The sequence below is a fragment of the Carcharodon carcharias genome, chromosome 6 (assembly GCF_017639515.1).
Source record: "Carcharodon carcharias isolate sCarCar2 chromosome 6, sCarCar2.pri, whole genome shotgun sequence".
Classification (NCBI taxonomy): Eukaryota; Metazoa; Chordata; class Chondrichthyes; order Lamniformes; family Lamnidae; genus Carcharodon; species Carcharodon carcharias.
Window position 1 is genome coordinate 139,655,237 of NC_054472.1, and position 19,739 is coordinate 139,674,975.

Sequence of the window (19,739 nt, forward strand, 5' to 3'; positions counted from 1 at the left end):
ACATATATCCATTAAGTGCATATGAACATAAGAAAGGTTGGAATAAGAAAGGCCATTTAGCCCATCAAGTCCATTCTTTCCACAGACCATGTACAAACTATTCAATTGTGGCATCTACCTAGCTTATTCAATTTCCTAAGGAAATATTTTGCAGTGAATTCTCTGTCTGCTTCCCAAAGAGAAGTTAAGCAAATAAGAATATCTTGCATCCAACATATTAAAAAAAAATCACAATTACTTTCTGACAGATCCATGGTCCCCAAAGCTTAGTAACTATAATGTTCAGAGTATTGAAATATCTCAGTGCTTACCCATGTAGAGTGATCCCCACTGCTATTCTTTTGTTATCCATGCAGCTCATATTAAAGCAATGAAATCAGCACTGAGCCAATTACTTCAGCTGGAAGTTTATTCTTCATATCCACTACTCTGTAGGGAACCATTATTTCATACAAATCACAGGTCGTACATGAGATTCACTATTTAGAAGCTTTGTGGTTCAGGAAGACAATCGACATATCACAGATCTGAATACTTAGTTCAAGTGGCACACACACCTGGGTATCTCCATAGATGCAACCATCAGGAGAAAATGCTTCTTTCTGATTTTTTTTTGGCATTGCTTATGGTTCCCTTGTCACCAGTTCAGAATGCAGAATTGTTCCCAATATTCACCTCCAGCCCTTTACACCTACTTTAGTCTCTGCCCTAAACTGATGATTCTTGAATTTGTTTTGGCCAAGCCCACCAAAAAATACCCATGGCCTCTCCCATCCAAGAGCAGTAAATATAATGTTGGCACGTCTGACAATCTATAATAGTGAGAGAATACGGAATTCTAAATGTTTCTGTTACTGAATCAAATATGAATACATTGTCATGTTACCTGATAATTTAACTACCTATTGAAACTCTGTCTACCGTATGGACATTAAAACAGAATAAAGTTTGAATCAAATCATTCACCTGCTTGAATGAAATGAATGCCTGGGTCAAGAATGAACCATTTCAAGGCCAGTTATGGAACTATTTCTGAGACTGGCTGCTGCTGATGTTGTGAACTAGAAAATAATTTATGGTTCTTTGTTAACCTTAACATCACTTTTAAAAAGATTTCATTAGAAAATACCATTTGTAATTTTTATGAAATTATTGCATAGATTTCAAAAGCCAAGAACCTTAGTGCTAAGTAAAGTTCATGCTGTGACACATTAAACAGGCTGACTTATGAATACACCCTTCCAGTAAAATGGGCTTTTTTTCAAACAGATATCACAGCAGAAGAGTTTATCTCCCATTCATTTGCTGAAGAAAGCAAGTACACCAAGCTAAAGCGGGTTTTAGCAGAAATTATTCCAGCACAGTTGGAAAACATTCATATTTTCAGCGTTACGAATGTCAATGGTCGAGTTAGAGAGGTGGATGTCTGGTGTGTGGCACAAGGGTCTCCATTCTACAAGGCTGAGAAAATTAACGGTAACGTGGCAGCTTCCAAAACCATGGTATGTACCTCCTAAAGCTTATGAAGCACTTCATTAAGAGCTGGAACGCTATTTTCTATAAAGGTTCCTAATGATAAACATTTACAAAGCTAATCATATTAGTGAGGGAGGATGTTCTACTGATTTGCACTGCAAAACCTAAATGTAATAAAGGGAGGTATCAGAAAACATGTCAAGGCCATTCAGTCACCTTTTGTTGCTGTACCCTATACTTTGTTGACATCTTGCTGGAGTAAGTCTCAGCTGACAGCTATGGAGGTAGTTGCCAGAGTTATTGCAGTCAATGGAGAACTTGACCGACTGATAATTCGTAATGGAAACAGCAATGCCATAATTTTCCATCCGTTAATTTTAATGGCACGTTCCACTTCTTTCCTGTAAGTGCTGCTAGAAGGTATGGTTTCCTGCTAGCGGTGTAAATTTGGAAATTTTTTTCCCTCTGTGTAGAACGTTCCATGTATGATAACATAAGGTTCCAATCTATTCATCTTATGGATGAGGACAATATATTACAGGGCAATTCAGTAAAACATACTTTACAATTTAAAATTTTACATTCAGGATCAGAACATAGCAATACAACAAGTTCTCTATCTACATGTTATTCATGGGAGTCATAAAAAAGCAAGTTTTGCAAAGATGTGGTAATTAGTGGAATTTTACTGCCTCTCGCAGCGGGGGTAGGGCCCTAAAATACGACAAGCCGTTCTTTCTTTTATGGCGGGAGATGCCATAAAATTCCGCCTTCTTGTTTCTTCATTGATGAAGGTCTTATGAACATTTAAACTTATAATACAGTAATGATTTAATGGAATATCATTGTGAATGGCTATTGCATGTTAATGATGTAAGTACACTTTCACAATGAACCATAGAAAAGTTGCGGTGTAAAAAGAGGCCTTTCAGCCCATCATGCCTGCGCAGGCCAAAAAGAGAAAAAAGAAACTAGCTGCTCATTTTAATTCCACTTTCCAGCACCTGGTCTATAGCCTTGCAGGTTACAGCACTTCAGATGCAGATCCAGGTACTTTTAATAAGTTGAGCATTTCAGCCTCAACCACCAACTTAGGCAGTGAATTCCTGACGTCCATCACCCTCTGAGTGAAAAAACTTTTCCTCATGTCTCCTCTAATCCTTCTAGATCCTTAAATCTCTGTCCCCTGATAATTGATTCCTCAGCTCAGGGAAACAAGTTTTTCCTGTCAACTATATCTAGGCCCCTCATAATTTTGTACACCTCAGTTAGGCCTCCAGTGCAATCACATCCTTCCTATAATGTGGCGGCCAGAACTGCACACAGTACTCCAGCTGTGGCCTCACCAAGGTTCTATACAACTCCAACATGACCTCCCTACTTTTGTAATCTATGCCTTGATTGATAAAGGCAAGTGTCACATATGCCTTTTTCACCACCCAACTAACATGCCCCTCTGCCTTCAGAGATCTATGGACACACGCGCCAAGGTCCCTTTGTTCCTCAGAGCTTCCTAGTGCCATGCCGTTCATTGAATATTTCCTTGTCAAATTATTCCTTCCAAAGTGTATCACCTCACACTTTTCAGAGTTAAATTCCATCTGTCACTTATCTGCCCATTTGACCATCCCATCTATATCTTCCTGCAGCCCAAGACACTCAACCTCACTGTTAACCACCCCGCCAATCTTTATGTCATCTGCAAACTTACTAATCCTACCCCCCACATAGTCATCTATGTCGTTTATATAAATGACAAATAATAGGGGACCGAGCACAGATCCCTGTGGTACGCCACTGGATACTGGCTTCCAGTCACTAAAGCATCCTTCTGTCATCACCCTCTTGCCTCCTACAACTAAGCCAATTTTGAATCCACCTTATCAAATTACCCTGTATCCCATGTGCATTTGCCTTCTTTATAAGTCTCCCATGTGGGACCTTGTCAAAGGCTTTGCTGTCCTCAACCCCTCTCAATAACTTGCTGCTTACTAAGTATTCCCTTGCTTTGTTTGCCCTCTCCAAATGCATTACCTCACACTTTTCTGGATTGAATTCCATTTGTCACTTTTCTGCCCACTCAACCAAACCATTGATATCATTCTGGAGGTGACGGCATTCCTCTTCCCTATCAACTGCAAGGCCAATTTTTGTGTCATCTGCAAATTTCCCAATCATGCCTCCCACATTTAAGTCTAAATCATATAATACATATAACAAACAGCAAGGGGCCCAACACTGAGCCCTGTGGAACACCACTGGAAACCATTTTTCATTTGCAAAAACATCCATCAGCCATTAACCTTTGTTTCCTGTTACTGAGCCAATTTTGAATCCAACTTGCCACTTTCCCCGTATCCCATGAGATCTCATTTTCCTGGCCAGTCTGCCATGTGGGGCCTTGTCAAATGCCTTACTGAAATCCATGTAGGCAACATCCACTGCACTACCCTCATCAATCCTCCTTGTTACTTCCTCAAAAAAGACTATTAAGTTAGTAAGACACAATCCTCCCCTAACAAACCCATACTGACTATCCCTAATCGATCTGTGCCTTTCTAAGTGACAGCTTATCCTGTCTCTCAGAATTGTTTCCAATAATTTACTCAACAGCGAAGTCAGGCTGAGCAGCCTATAATTTTCTGGCCTATTCCTCGCACGCTTTTTAAATAATCCTACAATGTTCACAGACCTCCAGTCCTGTATCTAGTGAGCATTGGAAAATGATCCTCAGAGCATCCGTTATTTCCTCCCTGGCTTCCTTCAACAGCCTGGGATACAATCCATCTGGCCCTGGTGATTTATCCACTTTCAAGGATGCCAGGCCCTCCAGTACTTCCTCTCTCACTCTGCTTATTGTATTTAATATTTCACACTCTTCCTCATTAATTAGAATGCCTGCGTCATCCCTCTCCTTAGTGAAGACAGAGACAAAGTACTCATTGAGAACCCTGCCCACATCTTCTGCATCAACCCACAAGTTGCCACGTATATCTCTAATAGGCCCTACCTTTCCCTTGGTTATTCTCTTGTTCTTAATGTACTGGTAAAACATCTTATGATTTTCTTTGATTTTACTTGCCAATTTTTTTTGTATCCTGTTTGCTTTCCTAATTTCTATTTTTATTTCCTCCCTGTACTTTCTATACTCCTCTAGGCTTTCTACAGTATTAAGTCTTTTGTGACTGTCATAAGCTTTCTTTTTCTGCTTTATCTTGGTCCGTATGCTCTGGATAATCATTTTAAAGCCAGATATTCATCTTAACTTCTGATGTCATTGCAAAATAATTGTGTTTTTTGTAATATCGGAGAGCTTGAGATCACAACTGACACAGTTTCATCGCAGATCCACCGGTTTGTTGCCAAAAATTTAAAAACTTGAAAACAATAGAGTGATTTAAAACATACAGTTCTCCCCTAGTTAGTTAGACTAGGTTGACTCCAGGCTGATTGGGTACGATCTGACTAGGATCTATCTACTTCCAGTGGGCCTTCAGCTGTTAATTGTTTTGTTCTCAATGGCGCTGTCTCAATAAGAGTTTTTAGCCTGATTATATACTTCAGCTGCGTGGCAACTGCTCTTGCACTCAATCCCTCTGAGTCACTCAGTTGGCTTCTGAAGTGCATGGTAACATGTTCTGAGAATTGTCAGCTTATTTCTGCCATAAATTTAAACAATTCTTCAAACATACATTTACAACATTGTCAGTTCACTAATATGAAACGATTTCCACAAATTTGGAAAACATATTAATGCAATTTTTTTCATATTTCAATTGTGAACAACTCTTACCTGAGAGTGCTTGACAGTAACATCGCAACAAAATTCTAAAGTGTTTGTCTCACATTAATTTTTCTGATTTGTAAGTCACTTTGTGTTCCTCCTTGAGGTCTCCTCCAAGCAAGCACCAGTTCCTAACCTATGGTGAACCAGGTACTCTGTTCCTTGGCTCTTGCCAGTGTTCTGCAGTTGGTCACTGGGAGGTGTAGAAGAGCGGCGTGAGTTGATCGAAATGAGAAACTGACTTGCCTTTACTTAACACCTTACCACGGGGTCTCTCGCAAGTTAGGGAGACAAAGGATAGAGACTAGTTGGTTAAAATACACATCCCAGCCTTCTGTGGTGTTCAATAAGTGATAACAAAATTGTTTGCATTTTTTATTTTGTGATGATTTGTGTCTATTTTTAATTCATTATATATTTTGCCTACATTTAGCATTGTGATTTTTTTTTCTTTCCTTACAGCTGGAAGTTATCTTAAATGTAAGCATATCCCAGATTGCTGTGGATGCATGTGTGAATGCAGACTGTGGGATGGCTACTGGCTGCACAAGTAGCACCAATTTTAGCCCAGTTCCAACATTGCTGAACGCTGGAAATGTTTCCTTAGTTTCCATAACAACATCTACTACTGCTCAGTGTATCTGTGAAGCTCGGGAAAGACGGCGTTTATCTTGTTCCTCATATCCAGTTAATCCATGTCTGAATGGTGGCACTTGTGTTGATACTGATTTAGGCTTCAGGTAATTCATTACATATTGCATATCAGCTTCTCTATTGGTTTGACCTCTGATGAGTTTACTTCCCTATTTAAACCTACTTTTCTATCTGCAAGTGTCGAAAATGCCTCAAATTAACCTGCCACCAGAGGCAGCCCTGACTGAAACAGCAGCCTTGTGACATAAATACGGCCAACCTCAAGAGCTGTTTATCGGTCCATATTGCTGAAGTCAAACACTGTCAAAGTAAAATATAAATTATCATCAATTGTGCTGGACACTGCTGGCTACCAGCTTTATGGCCATAGTGCTGTAAGTTCAGGTTTGACATCACTGGCCTCCACAGAGCTGTCCTTAATATCAAGGAAGGTGCAGGGCTAGAAAATTAAGGTTGAGGATCTCAACTTGCCAAAAATTTCGGGTACATGTTTGCACATGTACAGTTGTTTCTGTGTTGCCACTGATGTCAGTGTAGCTAAAGTGAAGTTCAAAAGCTTCATCATTGGCACATTGTACAGTTCAAGTAGCACCGATGATGTAATATACTTGCTATTAGTTCAGGAACCAAACTTAAAACTTCATAGGGAGTTTTCCCCCTGTCTGGGGTGAAGTTAAAGGGCAGGTGCGCAAAGGTGCGTGTCAGATCGGCGCCCCAATTGGGGGTGCGATGCCATTTTACATGAGCAGGCCAATTAAGGCCCACCCAGCGCGACGTCCGCACGGAAGCGCTATGCGCTCCCTCTGTCGGCGGGGGGATTCCCAAAATCGAGAGGGGGCTCTTTTGCACATGCGCACAAAAAAGCCCACTCATCTCCCTGAGGCTAAGTGCTGCCTCAGGGAGATCGGCTGTTCTGTGACAAATATTAAAAATAGAAAAAAAAATTCCTGACACGTCCCTCATGTGACATAGTCACATGAGTTGGGACATGTCCATCATTTTTACAAAAACATTATTAAAATATTTTAAAACCAACAAGAAACCTCATCCCGCTGATGGGTGAGATTTCATGCTTTTTCTAATTCCTGCCGGGGCTCCTGGCCTGCCCACCAACCTTAAGGTTGGATGGGCAGGTCCATTAATTAGTTTAATTACTCTCTTAATGGCCTCAATTGGCCATTGACAGGTTGGCGGCCGCGCAGCTGATTTTGCTGCGCCCCCGCCTACCGGAAAATTTAAATGGGGCGTGGTGTCGTTAGGAGTTCCGTCCGATGTCACTGCATGTCATTTTACGCATTTGCAAGCAGTCCCCCTGCTCCCCGCAACGCCCCCCCCACCCCACCCCGCTCGCCGATGGGAAAGTCCTGCCCATAATGTTTCGGAGAGTTTTATATGACTTAAATAATTTCAGCTACTGCCATCCTGTGTACCATAATGCTTTCACATACTGCTTACATCCTTTGCCATCAACCACTTTTAGCAAACCTGCTCCTTATGCACAAAACAAACTTTACAGGAAGCATTCATCGAGAAAGGTTTAAGCCCAATTAAACCATTTCTTGAAGCATAACACTGAGGTAACCAGTTGCATCAAATATCCTTGTTTGAATCAAGCTATATATACTCACTTTTAGTCAGTTATTCAGTTCCGCATATGAATGGAGAATTCACCAATACTTTACAATAGCAGAATGAAAAGAATAAAACAATGGTCAGAATTTTACATTCAGCATGCGGGCATGTGCCCGATGTGCCCCAGCGTAATATGACACGCGATGACATCAGGCGTGTGTCCCAACGTCATCGTGCACTCGCATGATATCTCATTCGGCAGGTGCACACCACAGTCAGCTGCACGCCCGCCGATAATTGAAAGGCCTATTAAGTCCATTAACAAGCTAATTAAAATCAAATTAACGCTTCCCGTCCAACCTTACAGTTGGCAGGCAGGTGAAAAGGCCAAGTGGCCTTTACACTTTTAGGAAACCTCATCCACAAGCGAGATGAGGTTTCCTGAAGCAAATAAACATTAACTGAAAACTTTATTCTTGAATTAAAAAAAGTCCCAGCTGACATGACAGAGCCACATGAGGGGACATGCTTTTTAAAATTTTTACTGTCTTTAATAATTTTTTTAAAAAACGCTTCAATCTCCCTGAGGCAGCTCCGTGCCTCAGGGAGATTGAAGCGCTCTTTCGCGCATATGTGTGAACTGCATGCCAGGCCTGCTCTGCCTCTTCCCCCTGCTAACACAGGTAGCGTTGAGTACATCCAGTCGCAATCCATGCAGGGCGGGTCTTAATTGGCCCACCCGCGTGAAATTGTGGAGCGGAGCCGATCACGGGTGGCAGTCAGCTTCCCGACCGCTCCCACCAAGCTGGCCCAATGAGGAAAAAATTCTAGAAGGAGAAGTGATCACTTCCAATGGATTTACAAGCCAGGAACCAATTACATGGCATCGACAGAAAAGCAGTATCTGCATTACTGTATCCCAGCAGGTAGATGCACATTGACATCATGACCTTATGCTATGTGAAGTTCTATAACAGATTGCCCTTTGTAAACTTTCATGCCTCCTAAACTCCCAATATCATTCAAAATGCAACAATATGTCAATGTGTCATTTGCTGGAGTTGTGAAATTATTAATCTGTTCCCTTTTTGCACCGTAGGTGTGAGTGTATTCCAATGTTTGACGGGCCAGAATGTCAGCAGACAAGGTACACATTTAAAGGTCATGGTTATGCCTGGTTTCCTCCCATCAAGCCTTGTTTTAAGAGTCTAATTTCTCTAGAGTTTCTCACTGAAGCTGCCAATGGGCTTATGCTGTATGATGGACCACTCAGTCAAGTGCATTCTGGAGAGCTGGAAGACTTCATCGCATTAGGTATGAATGTCAGGCAGAGGACAACATAAGTTAGCTAGGTTTTTTTACTAGGCCTCTGCTCGATAACTTTTTAAAATTTGGTTTCATTCTGATTTTCTCTCTATGCCATTTTCTCCTAAAGGTTGTGACTCTTGATGGATCATAGTACTCTGGAGAGCAGTGTTTCTCTAATTTTCATTGTTTCAGCCTGGACAGTGAATATTGAGTATCATTATAGCCAAATCTGGCTGCACACCTCACCTAGTATCCTGTAATGCAGGTTTTCAATAACAAATAACTGGCCAGTGATTGAGTTGGAGACCAACTTACCCTCCCTGGCACAGATGACATCTAGTAATGACTAAGAAATCGGGATGGAAGACGGGACAAATTCTCCATGGTTCATATGGTTGGAATGAACAAGCAAAATTAATTACTACAAGAACCTCAATGTACAATTTAAAAAACACATACCAATATTTTAAAGCATTATTTTATATTTTACTTTTCTCTTATATCTTTACTCTTTAGTACCAGTCATACATTTTGAGTAAGCTGAACATCTCCACTTTAATTGAGGATAAAGCTTTTGAATAATCAGTAATTTCTATTCAGAATCCAAGTTTTTAAGATGTGTGATCACTCAGGTTCTAAGTCATCACATTTTCTCCACAGAGCTCAGGGATGGAGTTCCTTCACTCAACATTAGCCATGGTTCAGGATCACTCCATCTCCAACTCCCGCCTGATATCTTGGTTGTAGATCGGCATTGGCACAGGCTCGACATAATGAGTGATGGAAAGGTATGTTCAGGAATATTTAGAAGGAGAATTTTCTTAGGCATAACCTGATTCCCTAAATATTTTTCACTGTTTGCTTATATGAGAACATATTTGTGGAATTATAACTACAATGCTGAACCTGAGCGAATATCAGGTGTTAACTTATGGCAAGCTCTTTTGCTCTGACTTTGTTTGGAGAGGGCATATTGCCCTCTGAATATTTGGAAGAATTAATCGTTCAGAGTATCTACTGTGTTAAGCTCATCCTCAGTTTAAAGAATGCATATTTTATGTCTTTTATCTCCTCTCTGACTGCCCTTTACTCTTGTCATACAAGAGAATGTTTGACTGTTAGAGAAGCAGAAGTTAAACCTGCTTTTTGTCTAGATCTCTCTTTGGCTTGAATCACATTTCAATGTGTTCCTGCATTTTCATTACCCCTTTCTCATTTTCCTTGCAGGATTTGTAGACATCATTTTTCACCTTAGATTTGTTTGTGAATTTATCTGTTAATCCATTTAGGGTCAAGTTTGTTTTGTGTAGCTTATTGATTTTAATGTACGATCCACATTATGCTTTCAAAGACATGCCACATGCCTTCTATTAATGGGTGGTTAAACAACAAGCCCCAAAACAAATAAATCTTCCTTTCATTGAATTTAGTCTCTTGAAATTTATATACCTGTCTCCAGATCTTCAGATTCCCAAATAAACTTTATCATTCTGTGGTCATTGATTCCCAGGGGGAGAATTGTTCCCATAAAAGGCTATGGGCAGAAACTTCCGGTCAGCTTGCGGGGGCGGGCCTGACACTCTGACGCATAAAATGACTCACGATGACCTTGGGTGTGCGCCCCGACATCATCACGTGCCATCGTGATATTTCATTCGGCAGGCACGCACCATTGTTGGCTGCACGACCACCGAAATGTTAAGGGCCTATTAAGGCGCTAAGAAATTATTCAAAGTACTTAAGAATGCTGCCCGTCCGACTTAAGGTTGGCGGGCAGGCAAAAAGCCCAAGCGGGATGAGGTTTCCTGAAGCTTTTATGAAATAAATAAATATTCCCACCTTTACAAACATATCCCAATTCATGTGTCACAGTCACATGAGGGGACATGTTTGAATAAATTTTTTAATCGATTCTGTAATTATGTTCATAACCGTTCTATCTCCCTGAGGCAGCTCCGTGCCTCATGGAGATTGCTGCGTTCTTTTGTGCGGATGCACGATAGAACGCAGGCCCCGACTCTCCCTCCTCCACCTGCCCGCACAGGTAGCGCTGGGCGCTACCGGCCGCATATTACGATAGGCGGGTCTTAATTGGCCCGCCCGCGTAAAATGGCGGAGCACAGCCTATCGCGGGCGACAATCAGCTCTGTGCCTGCCCCTGCTTGTTCCCGCCCAGACTACCCACCATAGGAAAAATCCAGGCCTATGGGTAGAATTTTATGGCCCCATCGTGGCAGGGTCTGGGACTGGCCCGTAAAATGCGGTGAGCCATTCAAAATTCCATTGACTTCGACAGGACTGTAAAATCCAGCTGGCACCAAATTCCACCCCATGTGCTACACAATAGAGCATTATTCAATGAAATCTTAACTTTGATATTGTTATAGAAAGTGAAAATGATCCTTGACCATTGCACTGGTGCTGCTGTGAATGAGGATGAAGGCACTGGCAGAGGGTTGTCAGGAATGGACCGCAAAGTCTGTGAAATTTCAGGGGAAACCCCTGGAGAAGCAAGGTAAAAATGTGATCGCATATTTTGTTGGATAATAGCCCCCATTCTTTTGTGAAATGATTGAATGCTCCAGGATGCAAGGTTGAAGCATTGTACGTTCAATTATTGTTACCTATGATTCAGTGCATAGTGCAATGTCTAACGGCCACACTGTTCTCCATTCTCTTGTCAGAATTTTTCAGAATTTCTTTACCTAGGATAAGAGTTTCTCTCCAACTGAAGCTCCAAGGATGGAGCTCCATTTATCATTTTTAAGTTATAAATATAATTCATACAATAATAGAAAGTTATGGCTCAGAAGGAGGCCATTTGTCCATTGTGTCTCTGCCAGCCAAAAAAGTTAGCCAGCCTGATCCCATTTCCCAGCTCATTGTGCACCTCAGGTGCACATCCAAGTACTTTTTAAATGCGATGGGGTTTTCTGCCTCTATCATCCTTTCAGGCAAAGTGTTCCAGACTCCTACTTCCTGCTGGGTGAAAACATTTCTCCTTGGCTCCCTTCCTTTTCTTCTGACAGCTTTTATGTGTGTTCCATGGTTGTTGACCTCGTAACTAAGGGAAAGTCTATCAAGTCTATCTAGACCCTTCATAATTTGAAACACCACTTAAATTTCCCCTCAGCCTCTTCTGATCCAAAGAAAACAACCACAGCCTATCCAATCTTTCTTCATAGTTTCTTCAATCTCTAGTCCTGGCAGCACTCTTGTAAATCTCCTCTATATCTTCTCTTCCTGCAATGTGGTGGCCAGAACTGTATGCAGTACTCTAGCTGTGGTCTAACTAGTGTTTTATACAGATCTAGTTTAACCTCCCTGCTCTATTGTTCGACGCCTTGATCAATAAGGGAAAGTCTCCCACGTGACTTCTTAACCTCCTTATCTACTTTTTCTGCTATCTTTACAGATCTGTGGACAAACACTGCAAGGTCCCTCTGTTCCTCCACACTATTCTGTAACCTACCATGTATTGCATACTCCCTTGCCTTGTCTGTCATCCCTAAATGCATTATCTCATACTTCTCCACATTGAACTCCATTTGCCATTTTTCTGTCCACCTTCCTGGTTCATTGATATCTTCCTGCAATTTACAGCCTTCACCACTAATCACACAATCAATTTTTGTATTATCCACAAACTTTTTAATCATTCCATTTATACTTAAGTCTAAACATTGAAAAGTACCTTGAAAAACATGGAACCCAGTACTGAAACCTGTGAAACCCCACTGAAAACAATCGTCTCATAACAAAAACACCTGTCAATAATTACTCTTTGATTCCTGGGACTGAGCTAATTTTGAATTCACTTGCCACTTTCCCTTGAATCTCATGGACTTTTACTTTTATGACCAGTCTTCTATTTGGACCCTTTTCCAAAGCCATGCTAAAACTCCATGTAGACTACATCAAATATACTACCCTCATCAACGTTCCCCATATCTCCTTAAAAAATTCAATTAAGTTCGTCAGGCACAACCTCCCCTTAACAAATCCATACTGACTGTTCTGACTGAATCCATCTTTGTCTAAATCAAATTAACTGTCTGTATGTTTTTGTCAATGAATCACCTAAAGGAGTGTTGTTGCAACTGCGCCATCCTGGCAAGTAATGAATATTCCATCACACTTCTGACTTGAACTTTGTAGACAACAGAGAGGCTTTAATAGTCTGGATCTCAATCCTCATTGCCGAACACTCAGTCTCTGCCCTATGGATGCTACATCCATTGTATTATTATAGTTAGTCCAGTTAACCTTCTCTGCTCTAAGGAGAACAGCAGTCTCTCCACGTAACTGATCCCGGTAACATTCTCGTACATCACCTTTGTACCCTCACTAATGCTTTGACATTCTTTCTGAAGTGTGGTGCGCAGAATAGGATACACTACTCCATATGATTTATAAAAGTATCCTAATGGAGAAAAAAGATAACACAAGGGAGCAAAGGAAAGTGAAGCAGCACCAAAGGAAGTATAAGACCAACTCATTGTTACTGCCCTATACGGCACAATGTAGGGGAACTAAGTGAGGCACTGTGCTCTCAGTGACTTTGTTTCACTAAGGGAGCCATGGATTAATTACGTCACCATTTGCACAAGGTCCTGCAACCCCGATTAAGCAATTGGACAGTCCTGTTTGTGGCAATCAAAGTCAATGCTGCTCTCAATTTTTATCCTGTGGACACCTTCAGCTGGAGTCATTGATGCTTCGATTCCCCAGAGTTAAGACACACAAATAAGAAAAGCTGGGGTAGAAAACTGCACAACTTGTACCATTTACCTGCTGTGCCTTCAAGAAACCCGCTTCCACTTTAAAATGCTTTATGATTTTATAACTGTTTTATAAACTGTTCCTTCCATTCCCCCTGCAGTGACTTACTTCAGTGTCATGCAGGAGTTACATTCTTCTCCTGGTTATGCATATTAAAATGAGCTGACTTTGTGATTTTCAACACAATTCACCAGCGGACTCAAGTCCCACCCAGCTGGCTCAACACAGACTTTTGTGGCTGTTGTTTTTATGGCACCAAGTTTCTTAAAAATCAAATGAATTTTTTACACTTAGAATTGTCCACAGCAGTAATAAAGGAAAATGGTCTCACACATGTATGCCATCCTCAGGGCAATGATTTAAATGAAAAGTTATGCTTGAACTGTCAAGTGAGTCATAGTCTGGACCAGGTTGATTTTAATGTGGCACCATTTTTTATTTTTGAAAGCCGACCCATGTAGCCACCAGAAGGGTGCTCTGTAATATAAGGAACGTTTGAAGACTCTGGGTGTATACTCGATGGAGTTTAGAAGGATGAGGGGGATCTGACTGAAACTTACAGAATACTGAAATGCCTGGATGGAGTGGACGTAGGGAAGATGTTTCCATTAGTAGGAGAGACTAGGACCCGAGGGCACAGCCTCAGAATAAAGGGAAAACCTTTTAGAACAGAGATGAAGAGAAACTTCTTTAGCCAGAGAGTGGTGAATCTATTGAATTCATTGCCACAGAAGGCTGTGGAGGCCAGGTCATTGAGTGTATTTAAGATGGAGATAGATAGGTTCTTCATTGGTAAGGGGATCAAAGGTTACGGTGAGCAGGCGGGAAAATGGGGTTGAGAAACTTATCAGCCATGATTGAATGGTGGAGCAGACTCAATGGGCCGAATGGCCTAATCTCTGCTCCTATGTCTTATGGTTTTATGGTCTGTCCTGCTTTGTTTGGCCCTTTCAATTTTTGTACCGTGCTTGTCCAGATTTGTTGAGAAAACATTCTGAGCTGCCTTTCCTTCTCTGGCAGGTTTCTAAATGTTTACCAACCCCTTCAGCTGGGGGGAATCAAGGACTCACTGCCATATCACAATGGCCAACTGCATTTCACAGGATTCATGGGCTGCATAAGGAATTTAATTGTTGATAGTAAGGTAAGCGCTCTCTGCTGTGAGTTGTTGTTGCCAACTAGTAATTAATTGGGGCAATGCTCATTGTGGATTGAGACTTTCCATTTAGGACCCTAAGAAAGTTTGTGCTTTATTTGAATTTGTAGCAAATTAATAATGGTGTACCTTCATTCCTGCTTGTCTTCCCACTGCAGCACTGTAACCTTGTCCACTTCTCACATTTGCAGCTGGAGAAAGATTGCTTATTTGTTGCTGAACTGTGAGCAGTTTTTTTTCCCTCCATTATGATTCAGGACTCAGGCATTGGTTACTGATTTGCCAACTGGCTCCAAACTCAAATCAGCCAATAAACAAAGGAGTTTCCATCAGCATAAACTTGCCGTGAGTTTGAGTTTCGGAGATGAAAGGTGTTCCTATTTTTCAAAATTGCTCTAATGCACACTTAACCCAGATGTTTCTGGCCCCCTTCAAATCAATTGGAGTGACCAAGGTGATATTGAATCGGTCAGTCCTGTCAGTATGTGAGCAGTGGAATCAGGCTGCAGGAGGGTGTGAGCACATAGCCACAATGTTCTGCAGTTGAACACACTTCAAATAGCACTTTGTACATGAAATTATTTTCTTTTTAATTAGAAGACACTGATCTCATTCACTTCCACATAGGCAGTTCCAGGGTAGCTTTGGCAGAGATCTGGCAACAGGTCACTTCCCTGCCCTCAGACTGGATGGAGAGATTGAAAGAGAGATAAGAGATGAAAATATATGTTATAAAAATGAGAATAAATGACAGCATTGTTGATATTCTAGAAATTCTACATGTCTGACAGGAAATATTCAATCCTCATCATTATTCAATCGTGCATATTGTAAGTGTCACTCGTTTAAATTCAGATGGTTTAACTTATATCCTAAATAGTCACTGTGTTTTTAATTTGTAAAGCCTCCCATTACATTCTCAATAACATTCAAATGTCATGCAAAATTCTTAAACTGGTTATTTTTCTCTGGCGCTAGGTGTACGACTTGGCAAATCCTGCAGAGTTCCTCAACAGTGCCCCAGGCTGCGCAGTGACTGATGGGGTCTGCCACAGCGCTGGAACATTCTCCTGTGGTTTTCATGGAAAGTGTTTAGGAGAATGGGGTTCTTTCAGCTGTGACTGCAAACCAGGCTATACTGGATACAAGTGTGACAAAGGTAACAGCAGTTCTGGGAAATCACAATTAATTGTGCCATCCCTTAGTTTCTTTTCCTACTACCTGTTTCCTTTGCTTCAGCGATTTCTTCTGAAACCAGCAGTCCACTTTTCAACTAGGTGTTGGTGAATTTTTTGAGTGAGAGAAAGCAGCTAAAGTGCTTCTCCAATAATGTTGCTTTTCCTGTGCACTGTAAATTTTCACATGACATACAGCTTGATGTTCAAATGTGTTGCAAAACCAAACAAATTTTTGTTTTGGCTGTTTCATTTTCGTGTGCTTCTGTGTTTTATCATTTCTTCCAATACCCAATATTTGGGTGTTCCTGTACTATGCAGGATATCCTCCAAGTCCTGTTTCTAAGTGTCTACCTTTAGCTGTCTACTAGAAAAGAAGCTCATGATCCTGATTTTCACTCTTCCTACAGGGAACTGCCTAGCAGTTGCATGAATACCCAAGCACAAGAACTTCTTGGGCTGAATTTTACAGAGGGGGTGTGGGAGGTGAGTGGGTGGTAGGGAGGATGTATTGCTTGCCCTACTCATTAGAAAAGTCAGTCAGCATTGAAAGAGGCTGCCCTGCAGTGATATTATACTGTAAGCGGCCTTCAAAAGCAGAGTGGGATCTCTGCCCCTCAGTGCAAGGCCAATCAGGTTGGCTGGCAGCTCTTGAAGTCCCAGCAGCTTCAGAACTCAGCAATGGGTGCTGTTGGGACTGCATGGAACCCAGAGACAGGGTAGGTCATGACTTTTTGGGTGAGGAGGGATTGGGCACCTTAGGGTGGGGAAGGCGGGGGCAAAGGGGTAGGGGGTTTTGGAGACCAGATAGGGAAGACAAAGGCAAGGGATACCATCTTGTGGGGGAGTGCCCCCGATGTGCACACGGCAACCCCCTCCCCCCCACCCAAAGAATGTACTCCTCCTTCCTTCTCACCTTTTCACCAACTCTGGTGAAAAACGGCCTTCCCCTTGTCATGTAATGGGTTAATAGAATAGTTATGGTAAACAGTGATGTAGACCATGATGTAACAATGACATCAGCAGTCATGGGAGAAAGGATGGAACACTCTGTTCTCAGGAGAGACATACTTACTTTGTAACCTTTTATATAGTGTTATCAAACCAATTTGAAGTAACTACCAGAGTAAGACTACAGTCTCTCCAGATAAGATAGGCCATGCAAACCAGAAGCCAACAACCACGCCACCAGTTTATGAAACACAGTGGCTGATCTGATTGTGGCCTTAACTCCAATTTCCTGCTTGCCTCCCATAGCATTTGACTCCCATGTAAATCAAAAATCTGCCTGACTCAGCCTTGAATATATTCAAAAATGCAGTCTCCACTGATCTCTGGGGAAGAGAATACCAAAGACTAACAGCCCTCTGAGAGATGAAATTCCTCATCTCAGTCTTAAATGGGAGATCTCTTTCCTTTTAAACTGTGCCCTAGTTCTAGATTCCCTCTTAAGGGAAAACATCCTCTCAGCATTTACCCTGTCAAGCCCCTCGTAATCTTACATGATATACATGACCTTACATGAATCTTATAAGATCATCTCTCATCCTTCTAAACTCCAATGAGTATAGGTCCAACCTGCTCAACCTTTCATCATAAGAAAACCTCTTCAATCCAGGAATCAGCCTAGTGAACATTCCCTAAACTGCCTCCAATGCAAGTACATTCGTCCTGAATTAAAAAGACTAAAACTGTACACAATACGCTAGGTGCACTTTCACCAATGCTGTGTACAGCTGTAGCAAGACTTCCGTACTTGTATATTCCACTCCACTTGCAATAAAAGCCAACATTCAGTTTACCTCCCTAATTACTTGCTTTACCTGCATGCTAATTTTTTGTGATTCATGTACAAGGACCCCCAAATCCCTCTGCACTGGAGCATGCTGCAGTCTCTATTTAAATAACATTCTGCTTTTATTTTCTTCCTGCCAAAATGGACAATCTCCCATTTTCCCACTATACTCCACCTGCCAATTTTTTTGGCACACTCACTATAACCAATCTACATTCCTTTGCAGACTCTTTGTATCCTCCTCACAACTTGCTTTCCCAGCTTTGTATCATCAGCAAATCTGGCTACAGTGCAGTTTGTCCCTTCATCAAAGTCAATAATATAGATTGTAGATAACTAGGGCCCCAGCACTGATCCCTGCAGTGCTACTCTAGTTTTTTTAGACCCTCTTTCCTTCCTTTCTTTCTTCCTTCTTTTTTTCCAGTGTCTTGGAGGTTTACTGCCATTACTGCTGGGACCCCTCACCGTCACCTTTCTCCTCACAGCCCCTATTGTTTGTGGAGACAATGCCAGTATGCAGGGAAATGGTTAAAAACAAAAAAACTGCGGATGCTGGAAATCCAAAACAAAAAACAAAAACAGAATTACCTGGAAAAACTCAGCAGGTCTGGTAGCATCGGCAGAGAAGAAAAGAGTTGACGTTTCGAGTCCTCATGACCCTTCGACAGAACTTGAGTTCGAGTCCAGGAAAGAGTTGAAATATAAGCTGGTTTAAGGTATGTGTGTGGGGGGCGGAGAGAGAGAGAGATAGAGAGCGGTGGAGTGGGGGTGTGGTTGTAGGGACAAACAAGCAGTGATAGAAGCAGATCATCAAAAGATGTCAACAACAATAGTACAAAAGAACATATAGGTGTTAAAGTTAAAGTTGGTGATATTATCTAAACGAATGTGCTAATTAAGAATGGATGGTAGGGCACTCAAGGTATAGCTCTAGTGGGGGTGGGGAGAGCATAAAAGATGTAAAAAAAAAAAAATTTTTTTTTTTATATAATTGAAATAGGTGGAAAAAGGAAAATCTATATAATTTATTGGAAAAAAAAGAAAAGGAAGGGGGAAACAGAAAGGGGGTGGGGATGGGGGGATGGAGCTCACGACCTAAAGTTGTTGAATTCAATATTCAGTCCGGAAGGCTGTAAAGTGCCTAGTCGGAAGATGAGGTGTTGTTCCTCCAGTTTGCGTTGGGCTTCACTGGGACAATGCAGCAAGCCAAGGACAGACACGTGGGCAAGAGAGCAGGGTGGAGTGTTAAAATGGCAAGCGACAGGGAGGTTTGGGTCATTCTTGCGGACAGACCGCAGGTGTTCTGCAAAGCGGTCGCCCAGTTTACGTTTGGTCTCTCCAATGTTGGGGAGACCACATTGGGAGCAACGAATGCAGTAGACTAAGTTGGGGGAAATGCAAGTGAAATGCTGCTTCACTTGAAAGGAGTGTTTGGATCCTTGGACGGTGAGGAGAGAGGAAGTGAAGGGGCAGGTGTTGCATCTTTTGCGTGGGCATGGGGTGGTGCCATAGGAGGGGGTTGAGGAGTAGGGGGTGATGGAGGAGTGGACCAGGGTGTCCCGGAGGGAGCGATCCCTATGGAATGCCGATAGGGGGGGTGAAGGGAAGATGTGTTTGGTGGTGGCATCATGCTGGAGTTGGCAGAAATGGCAGAGGATGATCCTTTGAATGCGGAGGCTGGTGGGGTGACAAGTGAGGACAAGGGGGACCCTATCATGTTTCTGGGAGGGAGGAGAAGGCGTGAGGGCGGATGCGCGGGAGATGGGCCGGACAGGGTTGAGTGCCCTGTCAACGACCGTGGGTGGAAAACCTCGGTTAAGGAAGGAGGAGGACATGTCAGAGGAACTGTCCACCTCTCTCTCTCTCTCTCTCTCTCTCTCTCCACCCCCCACACACACACCTTAAACCAGCTTATATTTCAACTCTTTCTTGGACTCGAACTCAAGTTCTGTCGAAGGGTCATGAGGACTCGAAACGTCAACTCCTTTCTTCTCCGCCGATGCTGCCAGACCTGCTGAGTTTTTCCAGGTAATTCTG

The 19,739-nt window shown here is 42.1% G+C and overlaps 1 protein-coding gene across 1 annotated transcript in view; it reads left to right on the top strand.

Moving 5' to 3' along the window:
• Positions 1–19,739, top strand: part of si:dkey-22o22.2 (neural-cadherin) — a 289,349-nt gene that overhangs the window by 239,393 nt on the left and 30,217 nt on the right. Inside the window, exons 21-27 of the mRNA XM_041189292.1 lie at positions 1,270–1,502; positions 5,723–6,000; positions 8,586–8,800; positions 9,455–9,582; positions 11,182–11,309; positions 14,597–14,720; positions 15,711–15,891. Coding sequence (XP_041045226.1) covers positions 1,270–1,502; positions 5,723–6,000; positions 8,586–8,800; positions 9,455–9,582; positions 11,182–11,309; positions 14,597–14,720; positions 15,711–15,891 — 1,287 coding nt within the window. The remainder of the gene's footprint in view (positions 1–1,269; positions 1,503–5,722; positions 6,001–8,585; positions 8,801–9,454; positions 9,583–11,181; positions 11,310–14,596; positions 14,721–15,710; positions 15,892–19,739) is intronic.